Raw genomic sequence first — 24,143 nt, 5'->3', positions numbered from 1 at the left:
ACCTTCACAGGTCTGAGCGGTACAGACGCTCTTGTCGTGCTTGATTATTGACTTGGTACTACCATGGTTTCATATCCGCTAAAGTCAGCGGGTTGTGATGTTGGTAGGCTTCTGTGGCGGTTTTGCAGTAGGTCAGCGCTCCAAGAATCTATTTGACCCCTTCCTACCGTGATGAAGGAGGTAAGTGGAAAGAAGAGTTGGGTAGCTGAAGGTGAGATGGCCCTGGTAATCCTATGGGTCGTAGATTTGAATGTGTGTACGATGTGCCTCTAGTAATCGAGAGTGTGTACTACAGCACTCGGCCATAATAGGCTTAGGGCACTCTATAGCAATCTCGCTACACACATTGATGCTGGTGTTTTGCTGGTCAAGACACCTAACAGCCAGGTAATAAGTACACTACTTATTTATTTTCAACTTGAATCAATGGGAACGTGAACCTCCCAACTGCAACATCCACCTTTTTTGTAACATGCTCTCCTCAGCCAGTCTGTTGGCTCTTACCGCCATCGCTTTTGTTCCTTCACTTGCCCAGCAAAACGTCAACCGGTGCCCAACGGTTAAGACGGATGTCGTGGATAATCAAGGCCCAGGCTGGGCTATCTGTACTAACAGTGACCACCGGAGCCCATCAAATCAGGTCCTTCCCAGGAGGAACCTCAGTCTGATGGTGCTTGCCAAAACATAGTAGATAGTCTTGGTGGCTTCTTCGACTCTGTTTCCCACTATCTTTGCGGGCCATTTACGTCGCTATTCCATGGTGCCATTGGCCAAGTCAAGTCCCTCAGCCATTTGTTCGTCGCGCAGAGATCAGAAGTACGTCGGCTCCTTCGATTCATGAAAACTTGTGAGGCTTATGATATAGATGATGCAGACTATGAAGTTCACGAGTGCGATCAGGGGCCCAGATTTTCGACAAGCCAGTCCAACAAAATCCTTGATGCTCACTACTTCGATTTAGCAAACGCGTAAACGTTGTCGCATCCACGCGGTGGAATGACCAATCACTTTGCGTTTTCAACCTCCTCGGCTGTTGCCCAATCGTCCTTGTCCGGGTTGGCGTTGGTTATATTCCTCATCTTGTAGCCGAGGGCGGATTGGATCTCCCCAGGGGCGGCAGGGAGGAATAGGCGTTCGAATGATCGAGGCCGAGCATGACCTCCTCGCGGTTCTTGGGACAGGGTGGCAAGGGGAGGTCGTCGTTGGCCTCGGGGCCTCGGCCGTCCACCATGCGCGTGTCGGCCAGCAGGTAGCCTTCCTTGACGTGGTGGAGAGTGGATTGGACGTTTCCGCTGGACCGCAGGCGATGCAAGATCGCCAAGGCTTCGTCCTCGGGTCGGCTGCGCAACATCTCGAACAGCTCGTAGAAGCTCTGGTGTTGCTCGGCTAGGCGGTGGTACTGTCGCCGGAGGTTCGCGGTTGAGGTGGTATTTGGGTCGTCGTCATAGATGCACTCGATGGTACGGGCCCGACAAGAGCCGCAGGAGGGACGATGGCCGTCGCATTTGGTCTTGTGGGAGCGGCAGCGGGCACAGGCGAGTGATACAACTTTCCTCTTCTTGACAGGTTCGCCAGGCTCGTTGGGGCCTATGATGGCCTGGATCTTGGGCAGGAGGCGTCGAAAGCTCGATGAAGCCATACAAAACAAGAAGAAGAAAAAAACCGAGTCGATACGGCTGGTGATGGGTGGTGATGGATTGTGGTGAAGGACAAGGTATTTAGTGAAGGCGATGCTAACTTGAGACAGGCAGACGATCAAACCACTTGCGATGTGCTCTAGTCGTGTTCTTTGGAGTCGTAATAGGATGGTTTGAGTTGATGTTGCGGCTGGGGTATGATTGTTACGGATAGCATGTGTGGCTATGTATGTATAGATGTATATCAGTACATAATGTAGGCCCAATTCAAGGAGGGCAGGCCCCGTCATTGTAATTGGGTGGGGAGAGGGTTGCAGGCTTCTGAGCAGCCTTGGATTAACCCATGGACTATCTTCAAGGTGTTCTGGTGAGCACCTGGTTTCCGGTGCCGGGTTAAGATACGCTGTTTAGGACGAAATCACGGCACTGTGGACTTGGGCCTGTGTATCAATCTACTCTCTTCTCCTTACTCCAGCTGCAGGGTCATAATTCTAATTCCGAGCGTCTATCGCGGAACTTTCATACCAAAGAGAATAGCGCTACCTAAGCTACAGCCGTCATTTTATACGGCTGGCAGAGCACGGCCACATACGTGCAATTGGTCTTGCAGCTCGAATAGAATTCACCCAGGTGCCAACCGGGCTTGGTTACCGTTCCCGTGCAGTCTTTCCCCTTCGTCGGATTTCTCGACCTTGGGAAATAGATGGCGGGTATGCTCGAGGTAGAAGACGGCACCGGCTCCGATGGGGCCGAAGTAGCCCACAAAGAGCGCCTCCTTGATATTCTTGCACACATGGGGCATGCACTTATAGAAGACGAGGATGGCCGGGATGCGGCGCAGTACGAGCACGAGGAAGCCGAGCCCGACCAGGCGCGGATACGTGGTGCCCGTCAGCTCGGGTTGGTGGAAATCGCTCCAGGGCAGGATGGTGCCAATGTACAGAAACCCCCAAAATTGAGCAATACATCGATGGACGAATTGACCTCGTCGTGTCGCTTTTCCGTCTCTTCGAGGAACTGGCCGTCCCAGTTCAAGGCATTCCCGGCCACGAAGCAGGCGAGAAGGTCGTCTGTGCCGATCGCACCGCAGGTACCGACTAGGAAGAGCTAGAGACGTCCATAGTTAGTACCGACCGCATGGAGGAGTCCGGGTCAGGGTCAGGGAGATATCACAGTAGCCGGAGTGGACGGATGTGCATGTCGGTCGGCTTATGAGATGGGGAAACTGCCCGTTGCGGCCGGCTTAAGGTACAAACTCGGAGAACATAACCGCAAGGCCCGTGCTAGATATGGGGCAGCACCGTTGCAGCCTTTTGTCGGGGCTGCTGCACTCCTGTGGCCTAGCCACGGCTGATCGGGTGGCTTCCCGAAAGGGGTTTTCCGGGCCTGTACCCTGACCTGGAACCGGACGTCGCTGCAGCACTAGCTGCCCTAGCGGATACAGGCGCCAGTGTTCCCAGCTGTACCTCAACAGCCTTCCAGGACCCTGGAACGACTACCCAGGGGCCGTGTTCAGCACACGCCGAAGGGCCCGGGAAGGCTCATTACCAACCAAGCCCCATTCACAACAGTGGCTGCTCAGCGCATGGTAGCTAAAAAAGATCACCATCTGCCCAGGCCTGAAAAAACACACCTTATCCAGTTACCGAGGCCAGAAGCGCACTGCAGCAGTCACGGTTTTCCAGCTCCGTTCGGGAAGATCGGCCTCAGGGACCACCTATGACAAAGCCGGGGTACCGACTCACCACTGTGCGACTGCGGCGACTGCGGTGACTGCCAAACTATACGCCACGTATTGCTAGACTGCAGCAGATACAGGGCACTTCGGGAGGTCTGGGGCGCCATTGGCTCTGACTGGAAGGCCTCTAGGCCCCCGACCACTATTTATGAGGGCTATCTGGGAATCCCAACGTGCCAAAACCGCCGCAATATTCAAGCTGAGAACGGGTCTACTAGGACGGTTCACTGGCGCGGCAGTGGAGGATGACCACCCTAGGGGGCCCCCGAAGGAACGCCCGAGGAGCCCCCAAAGGAGCCCCTTAAAGAGACACAACGGGGTCTCTAGCAGCGGCCAACATCCTAAACGCGGTGAATAGCAGCCCCCTCTAGGCTTGAATAGCCACCATCACCATATTGCCACAGTCAACGACTGGGAAGCTACCCTGCAGTCGCGGTGTATCGTCATCTCATCTCGGTCGATCGTGCAGAACATTTCACCAGCCAATCAACAACTGCTACGCTCACGGCCTCAGGTGGCTTCTTCCCGCGTTCCAGACAGTCACGTCAGCACAACGGCCTAGCATACAGTCGTTGAATGAGTCTCACTCGCGGCTATCCATCCATACAGGAGTTACTCAGGTAATTAGGTAATAGGTACTTATTCAATTAAATTGGTGCGATGAGGCCCGCTGCGATTTCCGGCGGGCGGCCGACCCTTCTTGATAGGGATGCGTGCCGGCGGTGCGGCATGCTAGTGTCGACGAGCTCGGTGACGAACGATGTGGAGGGCAGCTCTTAGATGAGCACCGGTTCCGCCGGCAGCTCCATCCACAGATACGCGTCCGGGTCAGCCTCGTGTACGACCGACGCGTCCATCCCATTCGCATTCGCAGCAGGGGGCGACGGCGCCACGGCGGCCGCGACTTTGTGGTCCCAGCCCTCCTGGGGTGGTGATTACTGCTCCTCATCTTCGGTCACCGTCAGCAACTCGGTCGAATTGCTGTTGTCCGCCGTCCGCCTGTACTTGGTCCGGTAGTGGTGCCGCCAGTGCAGGAAGGCGATGGTGCCGAGGATGAGGGACGCTACCAGCACGACCACGCCCACTACGATAATTGCGGTGGGAGGGTCATCCTTGTCACCGTCACCGGTGTCAACGCTGGCGCCACTGCCGTCGCTCGGGCTGGGCGCCTTGCTCATGTACGTCGCGCCGGGTATTGTGGGATTCTTCTCGATGATGCTCAGATCGGAGTTCTGCCAGCGCACTTGGATGGCCAACGCCATGGCCGGGGTTGCGGTGGTGACGGTGGCCGTCCCGTCGATGGTTCGGACAAACGTCGTCAGGGGGTCGACGACCGTGGTGATGCACTTCCGCCACCGCACGGCGGAGTCGGTGGTGGTGTCGTCGAAGCACGAGTAACCCTCCGGGCAGCAGATTCTAGCCGTCTCGCCGGCGAGTAGAAGCCGCGCCGGTTGCCGAAACATTCGGCCCAGTTGCCCGGCATGCAGACGGACGACAAGGCGGCCGGGGTGCCGCAAGACGTCCATCAGGGGTCGTGGCAGAAGTCGGGCATGGTGAAGACGGTCGTGAGGGCCCGGCACCGCGCGTCGTCGCGGTCGTCACCGGGTCGCCCGTCGTGGTCGCCATTGTGTGTGTGCGGGTTACCAACGGCCGCGCCGTTATTGCGTGGGGATAAGGAACGCCGTTTTCTGGAGGGGAACAGCAGTGGTGATGCACTTCTGTACCGGGTTAGTTTCGGGTTCGTTCGGTGGTTCGGAGTAAGGTGGTGGTTTGATGCCGGCTTGCTTTAGCTCGAGAGATCATTCCCGTTAGGCGAAGGGGAAGATTGGGAGAAGAACAAAACAAGAATCGAAATGAATCAAACAAGCTGGCGCGCCACTTCGCTATGGCCGGCTGCGCATTGAAGGCAATCAGAACGTTCGAAATTGGTCATAGCGCCTGGCCCGAGTGCGGCCCCTGCGGACGTCCCTGTAGGGGTGAGGAGCGGAAATTGCCAGCACCGGCTGTGATGCTACCTATACTTCATTGATTTTATCATTATGACCTTACGACAGTAATCAGTTATCTGCCCAATGGGAGAAGGCACCAGTTGGAACTTGAAGGACGGACAGCTCCCGGCTCCTTAGATTGAAACGTACTTAACATAACCTAGACACCATGGCTGCGAGGCAACCGTTCTGAAGTGCATCATGGACCTGTCACCAGCGATGCTGACCGAGGCCGGCAAGACGGGCCTCTACCAGAAGCTCTTCCTGGGCGACCTGACGCGCCCTGTCGACATTGCCGACGAGCGCTATGAGTTCGTGACCTGCGCAGGCACTTTCACCCACGGCCATATTGCGCGTCCCCGGCCCTGCGTGAATTCGTCCGGATCGTGAAGACGAACGGGGTCATCATCGCCACCATCATCGACGCCATCTAGGAGTCGGGCGGCTTCAAGCGTGAGATCGAAACGCTCGAGGCCGAGGGCCTAATTAAGATCGTAAGCGCCGGAATTATTGACTATATGCAAGTTCGAGGCGACCATGCCGTCCTCATCGTGCTAGAGAAGTTGAAATTTCTGGACAAGAGCAGCAACACACGTTGCAGTCGAGTCCTGTTATTCTCCCAACAGGGCAGTCACTGATGCGGGTAAGGGCATGAGAAAAACCTTTGGATAATTCGGAGCTCACGGAGAACGCCAACAATGCTTACCAAGACCTTTCTTCAATTTAGGTACTTTTTGCGGACAAAAAACGGAGTTGGCCATGTCTTCAGTCGAGATATGGGTTCATTGGGTCGTATTTGAACAGTCCCCGGGATACATATCATGGTTTTGGGTGAAGTGAAAAGTGTGATCATTGCACTGGTTATGATGATGATGATGATGATGATGAAAGCTCAGTAGAACCCATTTTCTGTCTCTGCCGACAATACATCTATTTGGTTATATGCACTTCCAGGGAGTTTTGTCGAAATGCAGTTGTAGTGTGCTTGGTGTCTACGAATACACTACCGGCCTCGTCATTCTAAACTTTGGCCCCTATACCCGGATTCTCTACCATCGTGGCGATCTGATCTTATCCCGATCTCGAGTGTCTTTCCGTTCATGTGGTCAAACCCGCTGAACGTTCGCGTATGCGCGTCTTCTTGGCGTGGATAAGTTCTTGCGGAGCAGGAATATTGAGCAGTTAGTCCTAATGACGTGGGGTCGCGCAGCGACTTTACGCTAATGATGGTGCTTCTGTTAGATGGATGGTATCGGTACCTTGGAGGCTGATGATCCGACTAGGACCTATTAAGGGAAATATGTACTGGGACAACCGCGTTGTACCACAGACAGAGAGTTCAACTAGACACAACCAATCACACAACCAATCACGCGTCTGACAACTCTCGGCCCTTTCATCCCACTTTCCAAAACGCTCAAGGTCAACTTTACCTGCCAACTTACTCACAGCTTCTTTGCTCAATTATCTGATCTGCCCCTCGATTGATTCGAGTCACAAAACGACCTCAAGAGTCGAGTTTAGGGAATACAGCTTAGACAACCACCACAACCCCTCTCTCCCAAGAAAACAAAAACAAGATTCACCCAAGATTCCTCTCTCGGCCGTCATGTCCAATCCTTATCCTGCCGCCCCGGCCGAGAATGATGTCACCAACGAGGGTATGGGGCCATTTCCCGTCTGTTCCCTTGTCTGCCTGTTGAGTTGAGAGAGTTGCCCTTCACTAGAGCTTCATCCCACCACCCACACTTGCCTTGTTGCCACGGTTGCTGGGAACGACGACAAGTCAATCCGCAATGCCACGCAGCGTCGCGAGTGCGGCCCAATCCAATTTTAAGCATGGAAACTCTCTTGGCCTGACTATTTGCTATCTGCTGCCACCAATGATGACTGACTAGAAACAATTGTGAAGCTTCGACAATCGCCGTGAACACGGCAAAGGCGCCCGCCAATAATTTCCCACCACCCAAGACCGACAAGTCGCGCCCTCATACCTGCCAGACGTGCCAACGTGCATTCGCTCGTCTCGAGCACTTGAAGCGACATGAGCGCTCACACACCAAAGAAAAACCCTTTGAATGTCCCGAATGCACACGATGTTTCGCCCGTCGCGATCTCCTGCTCCGACACCAGCAGAAGCTGCATCAAACCACCACCCCTTCCTCGCGGCCGCCAAACCGTCGCGAGAGTGCCAGCGGTGCTGTGACGACTCAAAGCCGGGCCCGGAAGAACAGTGTGGCTAGCACAGCAACAACCGCGACCACTGCTGCTGGCGGCAATGCGTCCATGGGACCTCGCCCTCGTGCAAACACAATAAGTCATTTCGATGACTCACACATGTCAATGATCGCTAAGGCAAATGCGAACGTGGCCAGAAGCCACGCGCAACCCAGACACATCCGTCATGCCAGTCTGGTGGGCTTCCCTCAGTACCATAGCATCGACCAGGCTTTTAGCGGCATGTCTTCTGTTATGGGACATCGCGGCATTCACCACGGATTGCCCGAGCTAGAGACCCATAGTATCAACAATCTGGATCCCAATACTGCCATAAGGACGGCTCCGCCTCTGCAGTTCGGGCAGCCTGACTTCAACTTCGAAGGTCTCCTTTTCGGACAGCCAGGTTCTTCCACCATCAACCCCAACGCACTTCATTATAGCGAGTCTCCCCATTCCATGGCCATGGACCCAACCTCGCCATTCGGTAATGGATTAGCTGATGTACCAGCCATCCAGCACCTCGATGACGCATTCGATTGGCTTACGGGCTTTGAGCAAAACACGTCTTAACAACCCAAATGAAAACGCATAGAGTGGTCCTGATTATCCAAGAAACGGAGCACCAAACTACTCCGTTGGTATTCATCCGTCAGTTTAATCTCCGACGGTGCAACTGAGTAGCAGATATATGCTTCACTTTCCTCTCCATCACTAGCTATCACGGCTGCGGAATTTGTGGCTCTAAGCACTGGGGCGGCGATTGCCTTACTACCATCAACTACGTGAACACATGTGGTAACGTGTAAATAGGGGAACTGTGGTAGGTAATCGAGGGTATGGCGCTAGCTCTGATCAATCTTTTAAGAGCTCGTTCTGGAATGGAGATCCCACCTCGTTGCAGACTACAAAATAAGTATACTGGGCAACGTGAGGATAACAGGATAACCATGGGCTAAGAAGTGAGCGCATGCAACGCGCTCCTGCTACCACCACTTCATCAGTTGGCGCCCGGAATTAATACCATGCCCGTAGTTATATTGGTTCTCTCCCTAGTCATCCTGTTAATTTCTCTCTGCTGTTATTATGTAATAGGACGCGCCGGGATAAACGGATTGCCGGCAGTCTCGTCGGTGGGCAGCGAGCGATACGCATTACGCAGATGACATCTGATGAGACGGCTCTTAGAGACGGGCAGTAGCGATTAGGATAAAGAGGACGAGGCTATCACTGTTGGACCATCCATGGACTTTCGGGTTCTATACTACGCGGGATCAAAACAGCTGGTGGATGAAGCCTCATTGTTTTCGGGTCAAAGCTACTACCAGTGGCACTGTGTTCCGTTACAGCTCTTCAGAGCCGCTTCGCCTCCATATAGATCCTGACTCACATTCACATTGGCTTTGCTAGGGGCGCCCTCATCGACGGATGGCGCCCTTCTGCCTGACAACAGAGAAGAACTTTTATTTCACTTCACCCCGTGTGCCTCTAGCTTCAGAAGGGACGCAGCCCTCAGGTCCTCGCGTAATGTCCACAAAACTCCAATTGTTTCCCATGTGCTGTTCTATCGCCAGAGCCCGAGGCAATATCGGTCCGCTATCGTCCAGCGTGAAACCCATTCATTCTGCGCACAAAATTGCGCTAGGTCACAGCATATATACCAGAACCAATGGTTTGTAAGATGATTTGACAGCTTTCGCTGTGGCCGACTTCGGTTCCGTCTCGTTGACCGTGAGTCGGGGACATAGCAATCACCAAATCCATAAAAGAAATGAGAACAAAGGCTTATAGTTTAGTATGAACCCGAACTTTTTACTGTCAATATGATTTTGTTTTTGGCATTCCCTTCCCCGTATGCACAGCTCCTACCAACAGTAAATGGTTTGCTCAGGAACGAATGGAAAACGTCTCAAGGAAGAACCCAGGCCCTGTGCTGCCCACGCGTAAAAGAAGGGATAGAAGCAACGAAAACATAGCGAAAAACTGGAAGACATGGGTGAAAAGCAGTCGAAGGCTTCAGCGTCGATACGGAGCAGAGGTTTACATCTATATCAAAGTGCCCCGTAGGCGCAAACAGTATCTCTTCGTATCTCACAGGGGTATGTCACCGTTAACACTAAGCGACGTTGTAAGCACCCCTCCCCCCTCCGCGACTCACGTGGCCACCGAATATGTTGACTTCCACTAAACACTAAATAAATAACCTAGGAAAAGCAGTATCCGCCACCTACTGTAGTTGTTGGGAGTGAGTTGGATGGGCCGGTCCAAGGCAAGGACGCAGCACCAGCAACTGTTGGTCGCGTGTTTTAGTCTAAGAAGGCAGGAGTTGAAGATATGTCCGAATGGGGCAGGCCAAACCAAGCATCTTACGAAACAGCAAATGTAGATGGAAGAGATTGGGTTCCCTGGGTGGACAAGGTATGGCGGCTTCGTATAGAATTCAATGGATATTTTATACCCTTCCATGACTACTGCCACCATCCAATCCTAAACGTGGCCACAAATGAGGGCGCCCCTGGCAAAGCCAATGTGAATGTGGGTCATGACCTATATGGAAGCGAAGCGGCTCTGGAAAGCTGTAACGGAACACGAGTGCCACTGGTAGTAACTTTGACCCGAACACAATGAGGCTTCCGGCTTTTCCCGTCGCCTGCTTCTTTCAGAAGCTCTTTCCCATGTCCCGTCCGACCTCCTGATGCTGTAGCCCCAGCCCGTTCCGGACCCGATCCTTGACACGGACGACGCGTTTCGGTAACGCGGAACCAATGCCGAAGAAGACAAAGACAGCCCACTTCCAGCGGAACGGGTTGATGGTGACGCAGAAGACGAACCACCAGATCAGCTCGAGGTAGGTGAAGAAGTCGAAGGCGCCCGTGGGGGCAGTGGCTTTGAGGATCTTGGTCATGTCGATCCAGCGGCGCATCCAAAAGGGCCGGGGCCGGGTCAGGGGTCCGCGAGGAACATGAGCAGGATGCGCGTGTAGATGCCGATGTGCCAGTTGCCGACGGTGCCGATGGCGGACAGGTAGGTGCAGTTGATGGCCGAGACGGACGGGTGGTTGGGCGGGAAGGTCTGGAGGTACCAGTTGGGCGCGCCGTAGGGCTCCTCGAAGCAGTCGTCGGGCAGGAAGCTGAGCGACGGCCGCTTGAAGCCCGTCGCCTGCACCACCATATCGCCCTCGAGGTGGACGGTGCGGCCCGGTCCCCCCGGTGGCACGCCCTTCTCGCGCCGGTTGACGAGGAGGCCCCGGTCCGTGAAGTCCTGGATGTCGCCGCGGACCCACTCGGCCGAGCCGTTGCGCAGCTTGTCCATGACGTCCGAGTTGACCATGGGCGTGTCCATGAAGATGCCCTTGTCGTAGGGGGCCAGGTCCTGCAGGTCGCGGTAGAAGAGCTTGCGCAGCAGGAACTCGGGGATGAAGCTGAGGAACGTCTGCTGCCCGAAGATGTTGAGCGCCAGCAGCATGTTGATGATGGGGTTGCGCGGGATGATCCACTTGTCGGAGCGCGCGACGATGTAGACCTTCTTGGCGCCCTCGGCGGCGGCGAACTCGAGCGCCTCGACAGCGGACGCGCCGCCGCCGATGACAATCATGGTCTTGTCTTTGGCGGATTTGCTGTGGGTAAAGGCAAGTTAGCTTTTTTCGATCATGGCTACCTACACATGTAGACATATGACTCGCGAAGACGTACCCAGTCAACTGGCTCGAATGGAACGTATCCCCCTTGAACTTCTCCATGCCGTCGAGGTGCGGCATCTTGGGTTCGCCGCAGGTGCCGACGGCGGCGATGAGGCCTACGAAATGACCGTAGGACGGGTCGTCGACGATCCAGCGGCCCTTGTCGTCTTGGTAGACCTTTTCGACCTTTTTGTTGAAGACCGTCTTCTTGTCCAGCCCGTATCAATCACATCAGTAAAGTGGGGTCCCCCGGCTTCTCACAAAAGCCTGCACAGCAAGTACTCCGTAGTCTTGGTACTGCACTTTCACATGATCGTTCGTTTTTTATTTTCCGAGGAATGTGATTCGACGATGCTCCGGTTGTTGCCCATCTGGTAGGCAACGACGAGAACGGCCATGGACGTCTGAAGCCATTCACATGATTGCGATGCCAAGCACTATAAGCCGACGCACATGCATTTGGCGGAGTGATCATGGGTTCAGAGTCGCTTGATTTGACCATAGAAACACATGCCGCATACACTATCTCGGAATTGATTGGGAGGGGAATCGAGCAACAAAGGAAATGCAAATACCAAACGGTACATACCTCTCATAGATCAGAATCGCTTTCAGCCCCACAAAAGAGATCAGCGTCGCCACGACAGCCAAGATGATGATACCGACGACGAGAGACAGGCGCCCATCAGCGACGGCGGTCAGGGCGAGGCCGCTAGTGATGCAAGAAACGGCGGCCCAGCCGATCTACACGATGGTGTTGGGGAGAGTAACGACGCGGAGGTCTACTTACGAGAGCATTCGAGATCTCGACAGAATGCAGCAGAAAGAGAGCAGCTGCTACACACACACAATTTATTAACGCCCAGGCGGCGAAGCCGAAAGGGCAACTAACGCCAATCTACTTGTCGTCTATCTCGTTCTGCCGCAATATCTACAGACGTCCGAGTCGGTTTTCCCTATGAGACGTAGGTAAGTTGCTATGTGTCCTATGCCTGTGCGTAGCTGGATATACGCCGACGTGACACTCCGAGGGAATCCAGAGTAGTCGAAGGGCTTCATCGCAAACTTCGGTGGCTTTCTGGTCAGCAGTCGGTACTGCTTCCCCAAGCCGCGAGCAGGCCGGCCATGGTCTTCATTCTGTTCTTCGAGGTCCCACAGCTGTTTCCATCTTTCTAAAGGTATTCAGAGTGACGCACAAAAGTAAGACTTGACGAGAATTATCGTTCAATTTGGTTCATTATCGTAGCGATTATGTTTCATCCTATACGCGCCGCAGCAGTCGCGATGTAAGTGTTGATTGGTGGGAAGTTGCACGATCCATGGCGGAGGATCTCATGCTTTAGCGATAAGACTTCAGATCGTAATGATACCACCGAATCCATAAATAAGCGATTCTGCACCTGCAGCATTCGACATCGCTCTTCAATCATTCGTTCCTCTTCCTTTTTCTTCCTTCGACATTTACTGGCGGCGATGCGATTCTTCTCTCTCTTAGTATCGGTGGAGCCCCCGGAGGAGCCCGACCGAGCTCTGCCCCGGCGGGGCCTCTTGACAGGTTGTTGTTTTCTAGACAGGTCCGACGTTGGCGTTGGCGCTACGGGCTCAAGGGTGTCACTACTGCGCGTCTCGGAAGTTTGTGAAGAGCAGGTTAGCCACTATGGTTGATTATTGGAATATCTAGCATGGTATACGGAGGCTTACGGAAGAGAAGGTCTGCCATGGTTGGGGTAGCGGGATATCTTCCAACTTGATGATAGTATCATGTTCAGTGGACAAGTCGAAAACGTGCTGTGGTTCGTGTTCGCAGGAAGCTAAGAGGCATGGGTCTATTAGCTTCTCGCAACTAGCGCGAATTGGGTCTTGTGGAAGCTCGTAAGCCAGGTGGCTCAACATTTGCTGTTTGGATTCCATGTTTGCCAGCATTCAGTACTGCTAAGTCGGAGAGTCAATGGGGTTGTCGTTACAACCAACAGATATGTATTATGGATCGTTGGTGAAGCAAGCAACCACCATGAAGCTACCTTCCTGTACCTTAATACATTTTGCTACCCCTGGAGCGCGAAGTACCGCAACAATAGTTGGCCGAAATCTGTGTGGATTGATTGGTTATACATCTCACTCGCTTGGCATGTGCGGGTAGCTGTTCATGGCCTTTTTGAGCCGAAGACACGCTATGCGATTGGTTGAAAACGGCCCCAGGGTTATTTCAGTATCTCATTTAAGGGGCATGCCTTGTTGCTACCTAGTGGCAACCTGGCCGGACCCAAAGCTCCAGCTGTCCGGCCAATGTAACCGTTCGTTTCACGTGTCCCAGTTATTTAAACAGCAATGTATATACTGAATGAGGATCTCGATATGTCACAAGGAGGATTGTACTGCGGCACCCTACCATGAGGTCACTCTACATAAGAGTCAAGATCTAACGCAAAGAAAGAATCAAGCCGGCCTGCCAGCACCGGGATGTGTGCGGGGTAAAACAGCTGCATACCGCTGCGGCGCTGCCAACGGAACTACATGTCATGTAATTAGTTCACAAGCCCCACAGGGCCAACCCCCTGGAGCTGAGCTACGAAGACGGAGGAGGCCCGTAATCCTCATTCAATATATCAGGTATTAACGGGGAATAGAATCCTCTTCATGGGGTTGCAAGACATGCGGGCAGCAGAGCACCGAGGGCCCAAGAGGCACCTAAACTCAACACTCTGGAGGATGCCAATTCATGATCCTTGGTTGAAAACAGACTGCGTGTTCGACACCTGCAGGTACGGGTGTTGCAAAGGCTCAGAGAGGGCAACGTGATCTGGTTTGAGAATTAGCATCGGATTGGCCAAGGGCCACCACCTTCTCCTCTGGAACAAATTTTCTTGTCACCTTCTTCCCAACCACCGGCAAGCAGGTGATCCTGAATTATGACGTCGGACCTCGATTGCTGGAGTAATCCATTGTGTCGGGCCCCCGCAGCGAGCGATCAAGACTTTTCTTATGGCAGGAGCGGCCATACACGTCGCAGTTGGCGAGCGACTTGCTTGAACTTGGATCGGGTCAAGCTGATGACGTAAGGCAACTTCGTCGAGCTTTTTGTCCTTACTACATTGATCGGCAAGGACGCCCCTCCCCTAAATACAGTAAGACGATCGATCCGTGGGGCAACAAAATGAGAATGGGGCTACTACGTAATCCCGCTGCGGGGGATGCGGGGCCGCTCCGGTCGGTTTGCTGTCAATAGGTGAAGAAAAGAAAAATGATCGAATCTGCGGCTTCCTTGCTGAGATCTGACCCTCACCAATCCAAGATGTAATGGTGGAGTTTACTGCATAACGGAATCGTCCATTACATACCCCGCTTAGGAAGCGATTGGTCAGAAAACGAAGACGCACTTGTGAGCACTGCCTTCGTCGAAATACACATCTGTCAGACGCGTGATTGGTTGTGTCTAGTTGAACTGTCTGTCTGTGGTACAACGCGGTTGTTCCAGTACATATTTCTCTTAGTGGGTCCTGGTCGGATCATCGGCCTCCAAGGTACCGATACCTTCCATCTAACAGTTAGGGCTCCGTAGTCGTTGCGGGGTACAAAGCCCAGATCCAGATGTCTGCTGGATTGAACCCACTGCCACTTTCTTTGTATTAGCCCGGTTTACCTATCTCGCACGTGACGACAAGATACGTGCGCCATGAAGGTCCTTCAAAGTTGGGAAACGTTTAAGTCCATTAATGGTTAATTTAAGTTTTACCGGATGAAAGGCATTGTTGAAGATGAAGACAAGACGTATCTCACGTCATGGCAGCAGAAGGGGATGCCAACGAACATGGACTTCAACGACCTCATCAATCCGCTACTCCTTCGAACAGCCGACAAAGGGCCCAAGGTACAACCTCTTAAAAAGAAGCAGAATCAACATCAGACAGCTATATCAAAGCCCCAAAGCTCGAGGACTATGCCAATGAGGAGCTCGAACAACCAATGCTCCGAGAAATGGAAGTGTGTGGAGTTATACGGCAAAACCCACACTCGAATATCGCCACCTACTACGGATACCAAGCTGCCAACGGTCGCGTCACTGGACATTGTTTCGAACATTACGGATCCACCCTCCTCGAAACCGTTAACCCGGAGCACCTAAACACGTCCTCTTGCCGGTCGTTGGTGGCAGCGATCTGGGCTTCGATTTCGCTATGGTTCTCTCGAAGCCTGCCCAGCTCGTCGGCAAGCTGGTCCGTTTTCCTGGCCTGGTCCTCAAATAGGCGAAGCCACCGGTGAAAAGATGGATGCGAGAATAGGTCGACGGCCTCGCCGGTGGCATCTCCCTTCTCGACGGCATCGCAGTCCCTCCTCTTCGAAGGAGAATACGAGTCGACATCTTCGCTGCCATGCCGGCCCTGTCACTTGCTCGTGTTGATTTCCGTTTCCGTTCCAGTAACCCGGCGGCGAGTTGCGGTACCCTGGCGGTGTATCGACAGGGATGGTAGACTTGTCCGATTCGGTCTCGGCCTAGGAGGGCGCGGGACAATTATCGTGACCCCGCGAAAGCCGACCGGGCACCTCTGCTGGCACGTCTTTGGGCGCAGCGGGGACCCGAGTGTGGGCAGGCATATAGGCATGGCCTCCACTGCCACCATAGAGACTTTAAATATCGTAAAGCGCCGTCGGCGACTGCAGCCCCTGCTGCGTCGACGCGGCCTTACAGAAGTTGAGGAGCTTGGCCTTCTTGGGGTAAGCTGGAGCTCTTCGGCCAAGGATCTGAGCTGTTCCAACATGTTGTTCTCCCCGAGCCACCCCATTTCACAGCCAGGGCTTTTGGGGCCGATCAAGCGGAGCGGTGCCTTGAGCACCATGGCGAGCCGATATACCGTACCGTCACCGAACAATGTCGACGGCTCAATGTCTGTGAGGCTCAGACTGCCGATGCACTCCAGAGGGATGTGCAGATTAAAGGTCTTTTTGTTCGTCCCGCTCTCAGCGCGACGTTTCGCAACTGCAGTTGGAGGGAGGCTTGGTTGGAGAGCACATGGTAGCGAGCTTGCAACGACAAGGTCAGAGATAGCGGTGGTGACAATGATGGGTTGGTGGTTTCTGCTGCTCCGGGCGTCCAAATCACTTGGGCCGACGTCTTCCTAATAAGGTGGGGGTGTCGTCTTTGTGATCGCGTGCCGCCGACGATGGGAGCGCCGCGGTAGGCGCCGCCATTTAAGCACGATGCAGGAGGGATCGATTAGTCTGGGAAATTCGAGTCAAAGTATAGTCAGTAGAACAGCGTCGGCGGGGTCACCACCCGGGCAAGATAGACCCAAGGCATAGAAATAGAGGGAAGTCATGCAACGACGATAGTCCAGAGCACACACTCGAGTATTTGCGTTCGGGCGGTGTCACTCGCAGTCGCCAACCAGCGCCAGCGCCAGTGCTAGCGCCAGCGTCCAGACATCAGCAGCCGACAACCGACAACCGACAGCCAATTGACAAACGCAAGTCGACACGACGCCCGATCGGGGCTCCAGGTCTTCCAGAGGGCGTGCTCAAAGGGTAGAGGTCCGGTGGCGAGAGTAGCCCTGAATGCAAAAGAACCTGGCGGTGCTGTGAGATTTGGACGTCGCAAGCGAAAAAACGAATGAATACCTAGGGCGGAAGGACGACGCGGCGCGGGTAACGAAATGGGTTGAATTGAATAGATGGACGCCGTATGCGGAATCAGGCACCAGGCAACAGAAGATCAGGCGACTGGAGCCGAAGGCCAATGCAATGACTGCAATGTGTGGCTGGGGGGAATGGGATCGCGTGTAAAGGTGGGCGTAACATGGTGATGTACTCCGTAGCGGATGCGAAAGAAGAGAAGTAAGGGAGGAAACGAGACATGTAAGTAGCTGACAGATAATGAGTGAATGGGCCAGAGCGCTGTACCACGCCCCACCCTTTGCAAGATTCGCTTGGCGCATCATTTCACCCACTAATTAAATGTATTTGTTTCCCACCTAGCGCCGGCCTTACATGTACATACCGCTATAGTTACTGTATGCGAGCACCGAATAATACAAGAGCCGTTCTATATAGAGAGATCCCCTAGTCATTTCTACGACGATAATCTAAATGTCTAAAGCTCTCTTCTAAATTGTATTGGCCAATATTCTTTGCATCAGATGTCCTTCGACTCGGACTATCTCAACATCTTCCGCGGAATTTTCGTTACCTATAAGATTCGACATCTTTGGGGTGTCCCACTCTTGAACTGGACGGAAAGTATCTCTGGGACGCTTAACTAATGCTTCATGACTAGATTATCCTTCCATACAAACCAAGGGTTAAAGCAAGCAGTCGGGCACAGATTTCTCACATGGTCGTGGATTGGCTGGACAGGAAGAGTTCTAGAACGATCACACTACCATTCGAAAATGCGGGACCTGGAGTTCTGTAGCTCCAACTCAGACTATCCTAGATGTATCTCCAGCCTGTAGGCCACTTTCGGCCATCCAGTTCAGTCCACGTTGCGCCCGACCAGAGCACATGCTCCTCGAAGACGTCCTCCATTATTACTGTATGAACAATCCGTCCATCCCTGCAGCGACAAGCCCTCATTGCAACCTTGTAGCAGCTCCCACACTAATCAATCTTCCACATTGAACATCCTAACGCGCGGACCGCCTATAACGTAACCACCCCACACTACCGGCAATAGAGCTCCTCTCACACCGCTGGCGCATCCAAGCTATCAATTGCGCGGGACCACTCTTTCAAGCATCTGTGAGTTTAGTTATCACAAATATGTTTGGGTTGCTGGAGAGAGCATATGACGAATAAGACCACAATGGGACCTACCAGGTGCCTAACCGCTATTTCCAGTGGACACCTTGCGATAGTTATACTGCGCTGAAGTGTTGGAGTCTGTTAACTTTCGCCGAGATCGAGAGTCCTGGATGATCGATGGTAAGCTCACCGCCGACGTTGCTGAACATGACTAAGTTTCTTATTGCAGCTATCTTGGCGCAACTGTATGATATCTCCCAAGGTTGCTAACTACGTCTTGGACTGCAGGAAGTCCCATATAAAGAGATTAGTTGTCTGAAGGATGCACTATGATTATGTAATAAGCCTTACCCGTTGCATTAATGCAGCTCCCGCATACATGCCGCAGTAAAACGAACTCTCCATCCGGGGGGCACGTTAATCTTGGAGATTCAAATTAACTACCCCTCATTCGTAACTGCACAGGCTGACCGTCGGCATTTTCTGGTTTACAACATCATTAGCAGGCTAAACTAAACCGAACAGCGGTCGGCTCGACCATTTATGCCAGTATGGCGTCCCTTACAGTAGTCTCTTTCGACTTCACCGAACTCGAAGACATTGACACGGCCTTGTCTCGATGCGCTGTCGGGAGTCAGGGGTTATCGATAATCGATTCACACCTAGCCCCGCTCCGGACACTTGCAGAGCAACTTTCTGCGACGAGTACAGCCCTGCAAAACGCGGAACGCCTAGCCACGGGCTTCGAGGACCTCGTCGTCATTCTTTTAGAACCGAGCGACAAGGAAGACGAGATGTTCTATGAAGATATCATCGCCAGTAGGGGGGACTCCTATCCTGTGGCTTTGGAACTGCTGGACCAGACATTACGATTTACATTTCAAGGCCAGAGACATATCGATAATACTATTGTCATAGATGTCCGACCGTTTCGGAGCAACAAGATACGACAAAGCGAAGGAGAGGAGACCCGCGGAATAAACGACCAAGCGGCTTACCAAACCGTGCAAAAGGTGCTTTGCCTGCTACACCCAAAGGTTATGGTGATATGCCATTGCGACAAGGATGGCCTCACAGAGAATATGAAATACTTGGGTTCTTCTCCGGCAAAAGCTGGGATAGTTTCCTTGCAAATGCTCAACGACGGTCACAAGGTCGTTAGGATTCCCAGTGTCCACCCAATGTACTTCGCGCGAACTGAACAAGGTCTACCTAAAAAAAGATTATTAAGGGAGCGCCTATTCGACGCTACATTCGTTATCGCCGCGAATGCGTTAGTGGGCCGTCGAGTATCCGGGTTGGGCATGGATAGCCTTCGAACGGGTGCTAAACATGGAGTATATTATACTCCTAGCCCTGACGACTTTGCCACTCCTGAATTGATAGAACAATTCAGGAAAATGGGTTTGTTGACGGCTGAAGATGAGGTAAGCACAAGCCCTCGGATCTTCAGAAACCTATGTAGCTAACCGGCTTGCCAGCTTTCTGAGGTCGACAGGCTTATAGAGTCTTACAGACACTAATCAGTGAAGTCATAGGACAGACCTCTGGTGTTCATGAAGGATAAACCATGCCCCAGAAAAATGGTAAATTGCGGAACTGCCATAGCCGATACCTTGCTCACGCTGTCGCCGGGGCTCTCCAGAAACGAGCTCAAGCCCGAATCAACGAATCCGACTCCGGGTCTTCTGATAGTTAGGATATAATAATTGCCGTGAACTGGAGGTGTCATTAGGGGAAATCATTTCTTGATATAACTAGTATAATCCCTTATTTTGGAAGTTTCTCTCATTCCCACGCCGCTGAGCTTCCCGGGGCCCCCTCATTCGAGATGGCAAAGTAGCAGAAACCGTCTAGTCTGGATGTCCCTATGCGTCGCGCCCGAACTCGTCCACATGGAAGCGGAGAGCCGTACCTTGTGCCATAGTAAGTGGCAGGATTGGTAAGGGAGGTAGGGAGGTAGGGAGGTGGCCCAGAAGCGACTTGAGCAAGCTCCCTCGGCGCCGCATTGCAGAACTTCCGAGCCACCTCCTCCCAGGAGCCGTTGGGAAGTAGCGGAGGGAGATTGGAGATTGCATCTCTCGTACACGAGGTGGCGCCACTTCTGTTCGAGGTTCCGGCTTACAGCTTTGTGGCACTCCCGTAAGGTGTGTGTAAAGGTGTTGTGAAGAGGGCACGCATAAATAAACACGTTCGTTATTGGCAGGCCTGCGCATTAAAGAACATCGTGACTTAGTTTATTGCACCGGCTGCAGTGTTGGTTAGCACCGAGCCTACGCTTTTAGCAGCCCGGCAGCTATTCTCATCTTTGCTAGATCGGTCGTCCTGATGCTGCTCGGGGTTGGGTCTTCGGACGTGACGTGTTATTGGTAGGAACTAACGTAAGGATACTTCAGGTGGCGGCAAGTTCACGTTGGTTGTCCATCGCGCGACGAGCATCTCGTCCAGCGACTCCGTGTTGGTGGGGTGAAGGAGTGTATTGTCAAGTGCCTTGGTTTTCCACTCCTGAAGCCTGGCAACAGGTAAGGTCTTTATAGACCACGCTAGGAGTGGAAAGCATAGCTATAAAAGAATCTAGATACATCTGGATTTTGGTAAACTTGAAGAGAAGTGCGGAGAGATATCTCCTAACATTATCAGCTGTTAGCGCTGGGATACACGCTGTTCTGGGATAGACTGTTCATAACGTTGATTGACCCAGAGCCTAGGCCGTAGAAATTCAGATTAAAGCCCAGAACCATTGTGTGCAATCTTGGGCCAGGACGACCTAACCTCTCGACTCCACGTAGGGTTATACACCAATCCTACTGTCAAATCCTCTGCAGATTCCTCTCTATTAGAATCTCAGTCGACCTGAGCTCGACCAGAAGGTCATTGCTCAATTCTTCAGGTGTTCTTCTGAGTACGGGATTGGGCCTGGCGAGCGTGGGTTAGTATACGATCTGCCGAGGCATGAGATTTCGCTAGGGTAGGCGCTTACTATAAGCATCGAATACACCTTGTTAAACGCTGTTCTGAAATCTGTATTCTTTGCAAGTGTACCCGGAACAACGTTGAGGTGCGATTCAGCATCCGAATACAGCAGGCTCTTCTGAGATTTCACCAGCTCTTCCAAAGCACCCCAGCCTTCCTTGTCTTTGTCTTTGAACTGAGCGTAAGCAGCTTTCTTCACCTGGCTTTTGCTCGGCTTAGTGTTTGATAGGTTCTTGCCAACATCAAATGTGTGAGAAGCGTTCGAGCTAGACTCTTTGGGGTTGTTGATGGCGTTCCTATCCCCGTTCTTCCTCGCGTCCTCCTTACCACCGGCAGCCTTATCGCAATCCTGCGGCTTCCGAACGACTACGAACATCGGAACGTCATTAACTGCGCGGTTCGCGACGTGGGCAGATGCATCCGTTGCCATGATGCTTCTCCCACCGTCCGCAGCAGTGCGCTTGCGAATCTTCAGCTTAGCATAGCGGTTGCCGAGCGCCTTCGGTCCTACGAGTCCCACGTCAGACATTGCCAAGCCCAGCTGAGCAGTTGGGCAGAATAACAACGCTTGGCCAGTCTCGAGGGTAACGATAGTCTCAAAAAGCAGGTTTGTATAGTCGAGGTCTTTTTTATCAGCGCCGGCTAGGTGCTTCTTTAGTATTTCGTACCAGGCTGGAGATAGGAAGCGGTGGACAAATGTTGCATTCGCAAGGTCGATCAGCTCCGGGGCGAGAGTGGGTTCCTGGGTAGCAATGATGACGCGCGTGCCCGTATGGCGCTGCTGGCGTATGATCGAGGTCAAATCACCCGTTAGGATACGCGCCGAACCGGACTGCACAAGGAACTGTATATCAAGTAGTTAGTTACCCTCGCTAGGATCCTCACAGTGCTGATATCGAATTCACCTTGTGAGCTTCATCCATGGCTACTACACGACCACATGTGCCCCGATCCTCTAGAAAGATGGACAAGCAGATGGAGAATAGAGCACAGGCATCATCGGAGCTGACGAATGGATCACTCAGGTCGACGATAGTAAGGGAGCCAGGCGCGAAAGTCCAGATATCTTCCTCCGCCTGTGCCGGCCGGGTAGACTGCGTGAATGGGGAGGGGGCAAGGAATGTATCCAACAGCTGCAAGCGCATGTTGAGTGCCACATTCTGGCCCTTGATCCATCCAACCTCTGCCAGACGCCGACGAAACTCGGTATATGAGAACTTGGGACCCTCCATGGCCATCTGACGAATGATATTCATCACCACCTCCATGTATAAGGGTGGATCGCCGGACGTGGGGTCGACTGCCATGAGCTTCATGATCCGTGAGATGTTCAGCTGGTTCTCCGTCAGGTATAATGGCAGGATTTTCGGGCGCGGAGATCCAGGTTCGAGGCCCGGGAGGTTCGAATAGAGGCGCTTCATAGCCCAGATGCTTGAAGGACAAACAAGAACATTGACCGGAACACCGGAGGAGCATAGGTACGCGGACTCGCACAACTGCGTCGTGATGTCGTTGGTAAAATTGTCATAGTGCATCACCATTCCAGATAAGGGGTTTGGAAGCTTGCCGGTGCCGCTGTTCTTGTCGATGTAGCTTTCCAGAAGGCAGCTCACCGTATGGCTTTTGCCTGCGCCCTGTGATCCACAAATGAATGTCGACCAAGGAATATTCATGTTTGCTAAAACAAGTCTGCCTCGGCTGCGATATCTGGAATGTCTTGTTGAATGCCGACCAAACCGTACTGCGGGGTGAATTGAGAAGTGCCACCCTCCATCTCAGATTGAATAAACTCATCGACGCCCGAGGTGAAGAGAGGAGTGTTGATGAACGCTTCAGCCTGGCGTCTATAGAACTGAATTCGCGCTTCAGGAAGATTTTCCCGCTCTTCCTCCGTGTCGACACCACCGACAAGCGACAGGAGCGGGTAGAACTTTGAACGCTCTTGAGGCATCCTGCTCTCTACCGATGAAGAGAAGTTGAGATTCAGTCGTAGAGTGAAGTTGTAGCGCGTCAATGGTAAGACTAGAATCAAGAGTTAGCAGCTTGGAAGGAGTACAACAAATTATAACATACGCTCCCAGGCCACTAAATCAAGCTCCCAAGGGCAGAAGAAAATGGCAAAGTACTAAGCTCAAGATCTCACGCGCGTTTGCAGAAGTCCAGGTACCCGGGTACAGCAAAGTGTACGAGCCGACAAAGAAAACAAATAGATAACCTTAGTCCCTGAACTTTTTCACTCGCATCTAGCGGTCAGGTTCCGTTTGACGTGGAATTTACTTCCCGTACCAGCTCTAACTAGAAGCCATCCGAACATAGTACTGCTCTTGTTCTAAAGTATACTTTAATCAATGAACGGATCTGCTTTGTGAACACGAACCCATCGGTCAATTCGAAAACCTGCGCAGCTGGCCTGTATTACTTGGTTTGCGAGTCGCCGGCCCCTCTTGGCGCTGCCATCGCACCGTAAATGACTCCGATCTAAAATATCGAAGCAAAGCTGATAAGCAGCTAGACTGCTACTACAGTTACCGCACTCCGCTTCGAAAATGGATTCAAGGCGAAGAATGTGGTTACCGTGTCTGCAATACGACGCGTCTCTATCCTGGAGGAAGAGGTCGCCAGGCGAAAAGAGCATGATGTCATCGCCCTTGAATACATCGCCGTCACAATGGAGCATATCGATAGCCTACTAGCTAGGCAATGCCCTGACGCTCCCGCCGCAACGCTGGTCCGGTATTGCCGAGTATGTGTGCCCATTGCGCCAATGTCTAACACAGCACAGTACCGTTCCGCCTGTGTCCTGCAAGCCAGCCATTTGCTGGCCGGCGTCACCCGCGGCGGGCATGTGCAGGCAAATTCAGAATACCAAGCCGGATCTTATATTATGTCCAGTGAATGCAACACTGGTGAGATCGAACAATGTCGCCGTATGGATTCGTCTTGCCGTTCGCGCCCGTCATTTATGTGGATACCGTAGGGTCGTACTTTCGCATTCGTCCCTCTTTGCTCTCTACCAGGTGTTGCGCCAAGCGATTATCACGGCTATTGGTGTATGACTTCTGACTAGTATTCTTGAGGGTGGCCCGCTTGGGTCGCAGATCGCTCAGCCGGTGACCGGCATAGTTGGGTGGGCTGCGCGTCGGAAGCCAGCCAGCTCTCTATGGGTCGATACGTCG

At 52.9% G+C, this 24,143-nt stretch overlaps 9 protein-coding genes across 9 annotated transcripts; 3 read left to right on the top strand and 6 right to left on the bottom strand.

Annotated features, from left to right (window-relative positions):
- Positions 1-1,075: 1,075 nt before the first annotated feature.
- Positions 1,076-1,639, bottom strand: PG998_014215 (uncharacterized protein; the record flags this gene model as incomplete). The annotated part of the gene is made up of 1 exon (XM_066881031.1): positions 1,076-1,639. The coding sequence occupies one exon, from the start codon at positions 1,637-1,639 to the stop codon at positions 1,076-1,078; it is 564 nt and encodes a 187-aa protein (XP_066723883.1).
- A 2,671-nt stretch (positions 1,640-4,310) lies between these two features.
- PG998_014214 (uncharacterized protein) lies at positions 4,311-4,901 on the bottom strand (the record flags this gene model as incomplete). The annotated part of the gene is made up of 1 exon (XM_066881030.1): positions 4,311-4,901. One exon carries the CDS (start codon positions 4,899-4,901, stop codon positions 4,311-4,313), a length of 591 nt encoding a protein of 196 aa, XP_066723882.1.
- A 663-nt stretch (positions 4,902-5,564) lies between these two features.
- On the top strand, positions 5,565-5,921 carry PG998_014213 (uncharacterized protein; the record flags this gene model as incomplete). Its single annotated transcript, XM_066881029.1, has 3 exons — positions 5,565-5,732; positions 5,798-5,857; positions 5,889-5,921. 3 exons carry the CDS (start codon positions 5,565-5,567, stop codon positions 5,919-5,921), a joined length of 261 nt encoding a protein of 86 aa, XP_066723881.1.
- A 1,051-nt stretch (positions 5,922-6,972) lies between these two features.
- PG998_014212 (Respiration factor 2) lies at positions 6,973-8,153 on the top strand (the record flags this gene model as incomplete). The annotated part of the gene is made up of 2 exons (XM_066881028.1): positions 6,973-7,024; positions 7,276-8,153. The coding sequence occupies 2 exons, from the start codon at positions 6,973-6,975 to the stop codon at positions 8,151-8,153; spliced, it is 930 nt and encodes a 309-aa protein (XP_066723880.1).
- Positions 8,154-10,239: 2,086 nt separating this feature from the next.
- On the bottom strand, positions 10,240-10,485 carry PG998_014211 (FAD/NAD(P)-binding domain-containing protein; the record flags this gene model as incomplete). Its single annotated transcript, XM_066881027.1, has 1 exon — positions 10,240-10,485. The coding sequence occupies one exon, from the start codon at positions 10,483-10,485 to the stop codon at positions 10,240-10,242; it is 246 nt and encodes an 81-aa protein (XP_066723879.1).
- A 38-nt stretch (positions 10,486-10,523) lies between these two features.
- On the bottom strand, positions 10,524-11,559 carry PG998_014210 (uncharacterized protein; the record flags this gene model as incomplete). Its single annotated transcript, XM_066881026.1, has 3 exons — positions 10,524-11,196; positions 11,273-11,466; positions 11,521-11,559. Coding segments are annotated over 3 exons (906 nt in total), but the record flags the coding sequence as incomplete, so codon positions are not given.
- Positions 11,560-15,159: 3,600 nt separating this feature from the next.
- Positions 15,160-16,094, bottom strand: PG998_014209 (uncharacterized protein; the record flags this gene model as incomplete). The annotated part of the gene is made up of 3 exons (XM_066881025.1): positions 15,160-15,319; positions 15,379-15,638; positions 15,945-16,094. 3 exons carry the CDS (start codon positions 16,092-16,094, stop codon positions 15,160-15,162), a joined length of 570 nt encoding a protein of 189 aa, XP_066723877.1.
- Positions 16,095-18,545: 2,451 nt separating this feature from the next.
- On the top strand, positions 18,546-19,517 carry PG998_014208 (uncharacterized protein; the record flags this gene model as incomplete). The annotated part of the gene is made up of 2 exons (XM_066881024.1): positions 18,546-19,421; positions 19,476-19,517. The coding sequence occupies 2 exons, from the start codon at positions 18,546-18,548 to the stop codon at positions 19,515-19,517; spliced, it is 918 nt and encodes a 305-aa protein (XP_066723876.1).
- Positions 19,518-20,880: 1,363 nt separating this feature from the next.
- PG998_014207 (uncharacterized protein) lies at positions 20,881-23,602 on the bottom strand (the record flags this gene model as incomplete). Its single annotated transcript, XM_066881023.1, has 5 exons — positions 20,881-20,910; positions 20,975-21,811; positions 21,873-22,645; positions 22,705-22,989; positions 23,497-23,602. The coding sequence occupies 5 exons, from the start codon at positions 23,600-23,602 to the stop codon at positions 20,881-20,883; spliced, it is 2,031 nt and encodes a 676-aa protein (XP_066723875.1).
- Between the last annotated feature and the right edge of the window lie 541 nt (positions 23,603-24,143).

The sequence above is a fragment of the Apiospora kogelbergensis genome (genome assembly GCF_038363985.1).
Source record: "Apiospora kogelbergensis strain CBS 113332 chromosome Unknown utg000010l_segment0_segment0, whole genome shotgun sequence".
NCBI classification, from domain to species: domain Eukaryota; kingdom Fungi; phylum Ascomycota; class Sordariomycetes; order Amphisphaeriales; family Apiosporaceae; genus Apiospora; species Apiospora kogelbergensis.
This window is presented reverse-complemented; position numbering and strand designations above follow the sequence as displayed.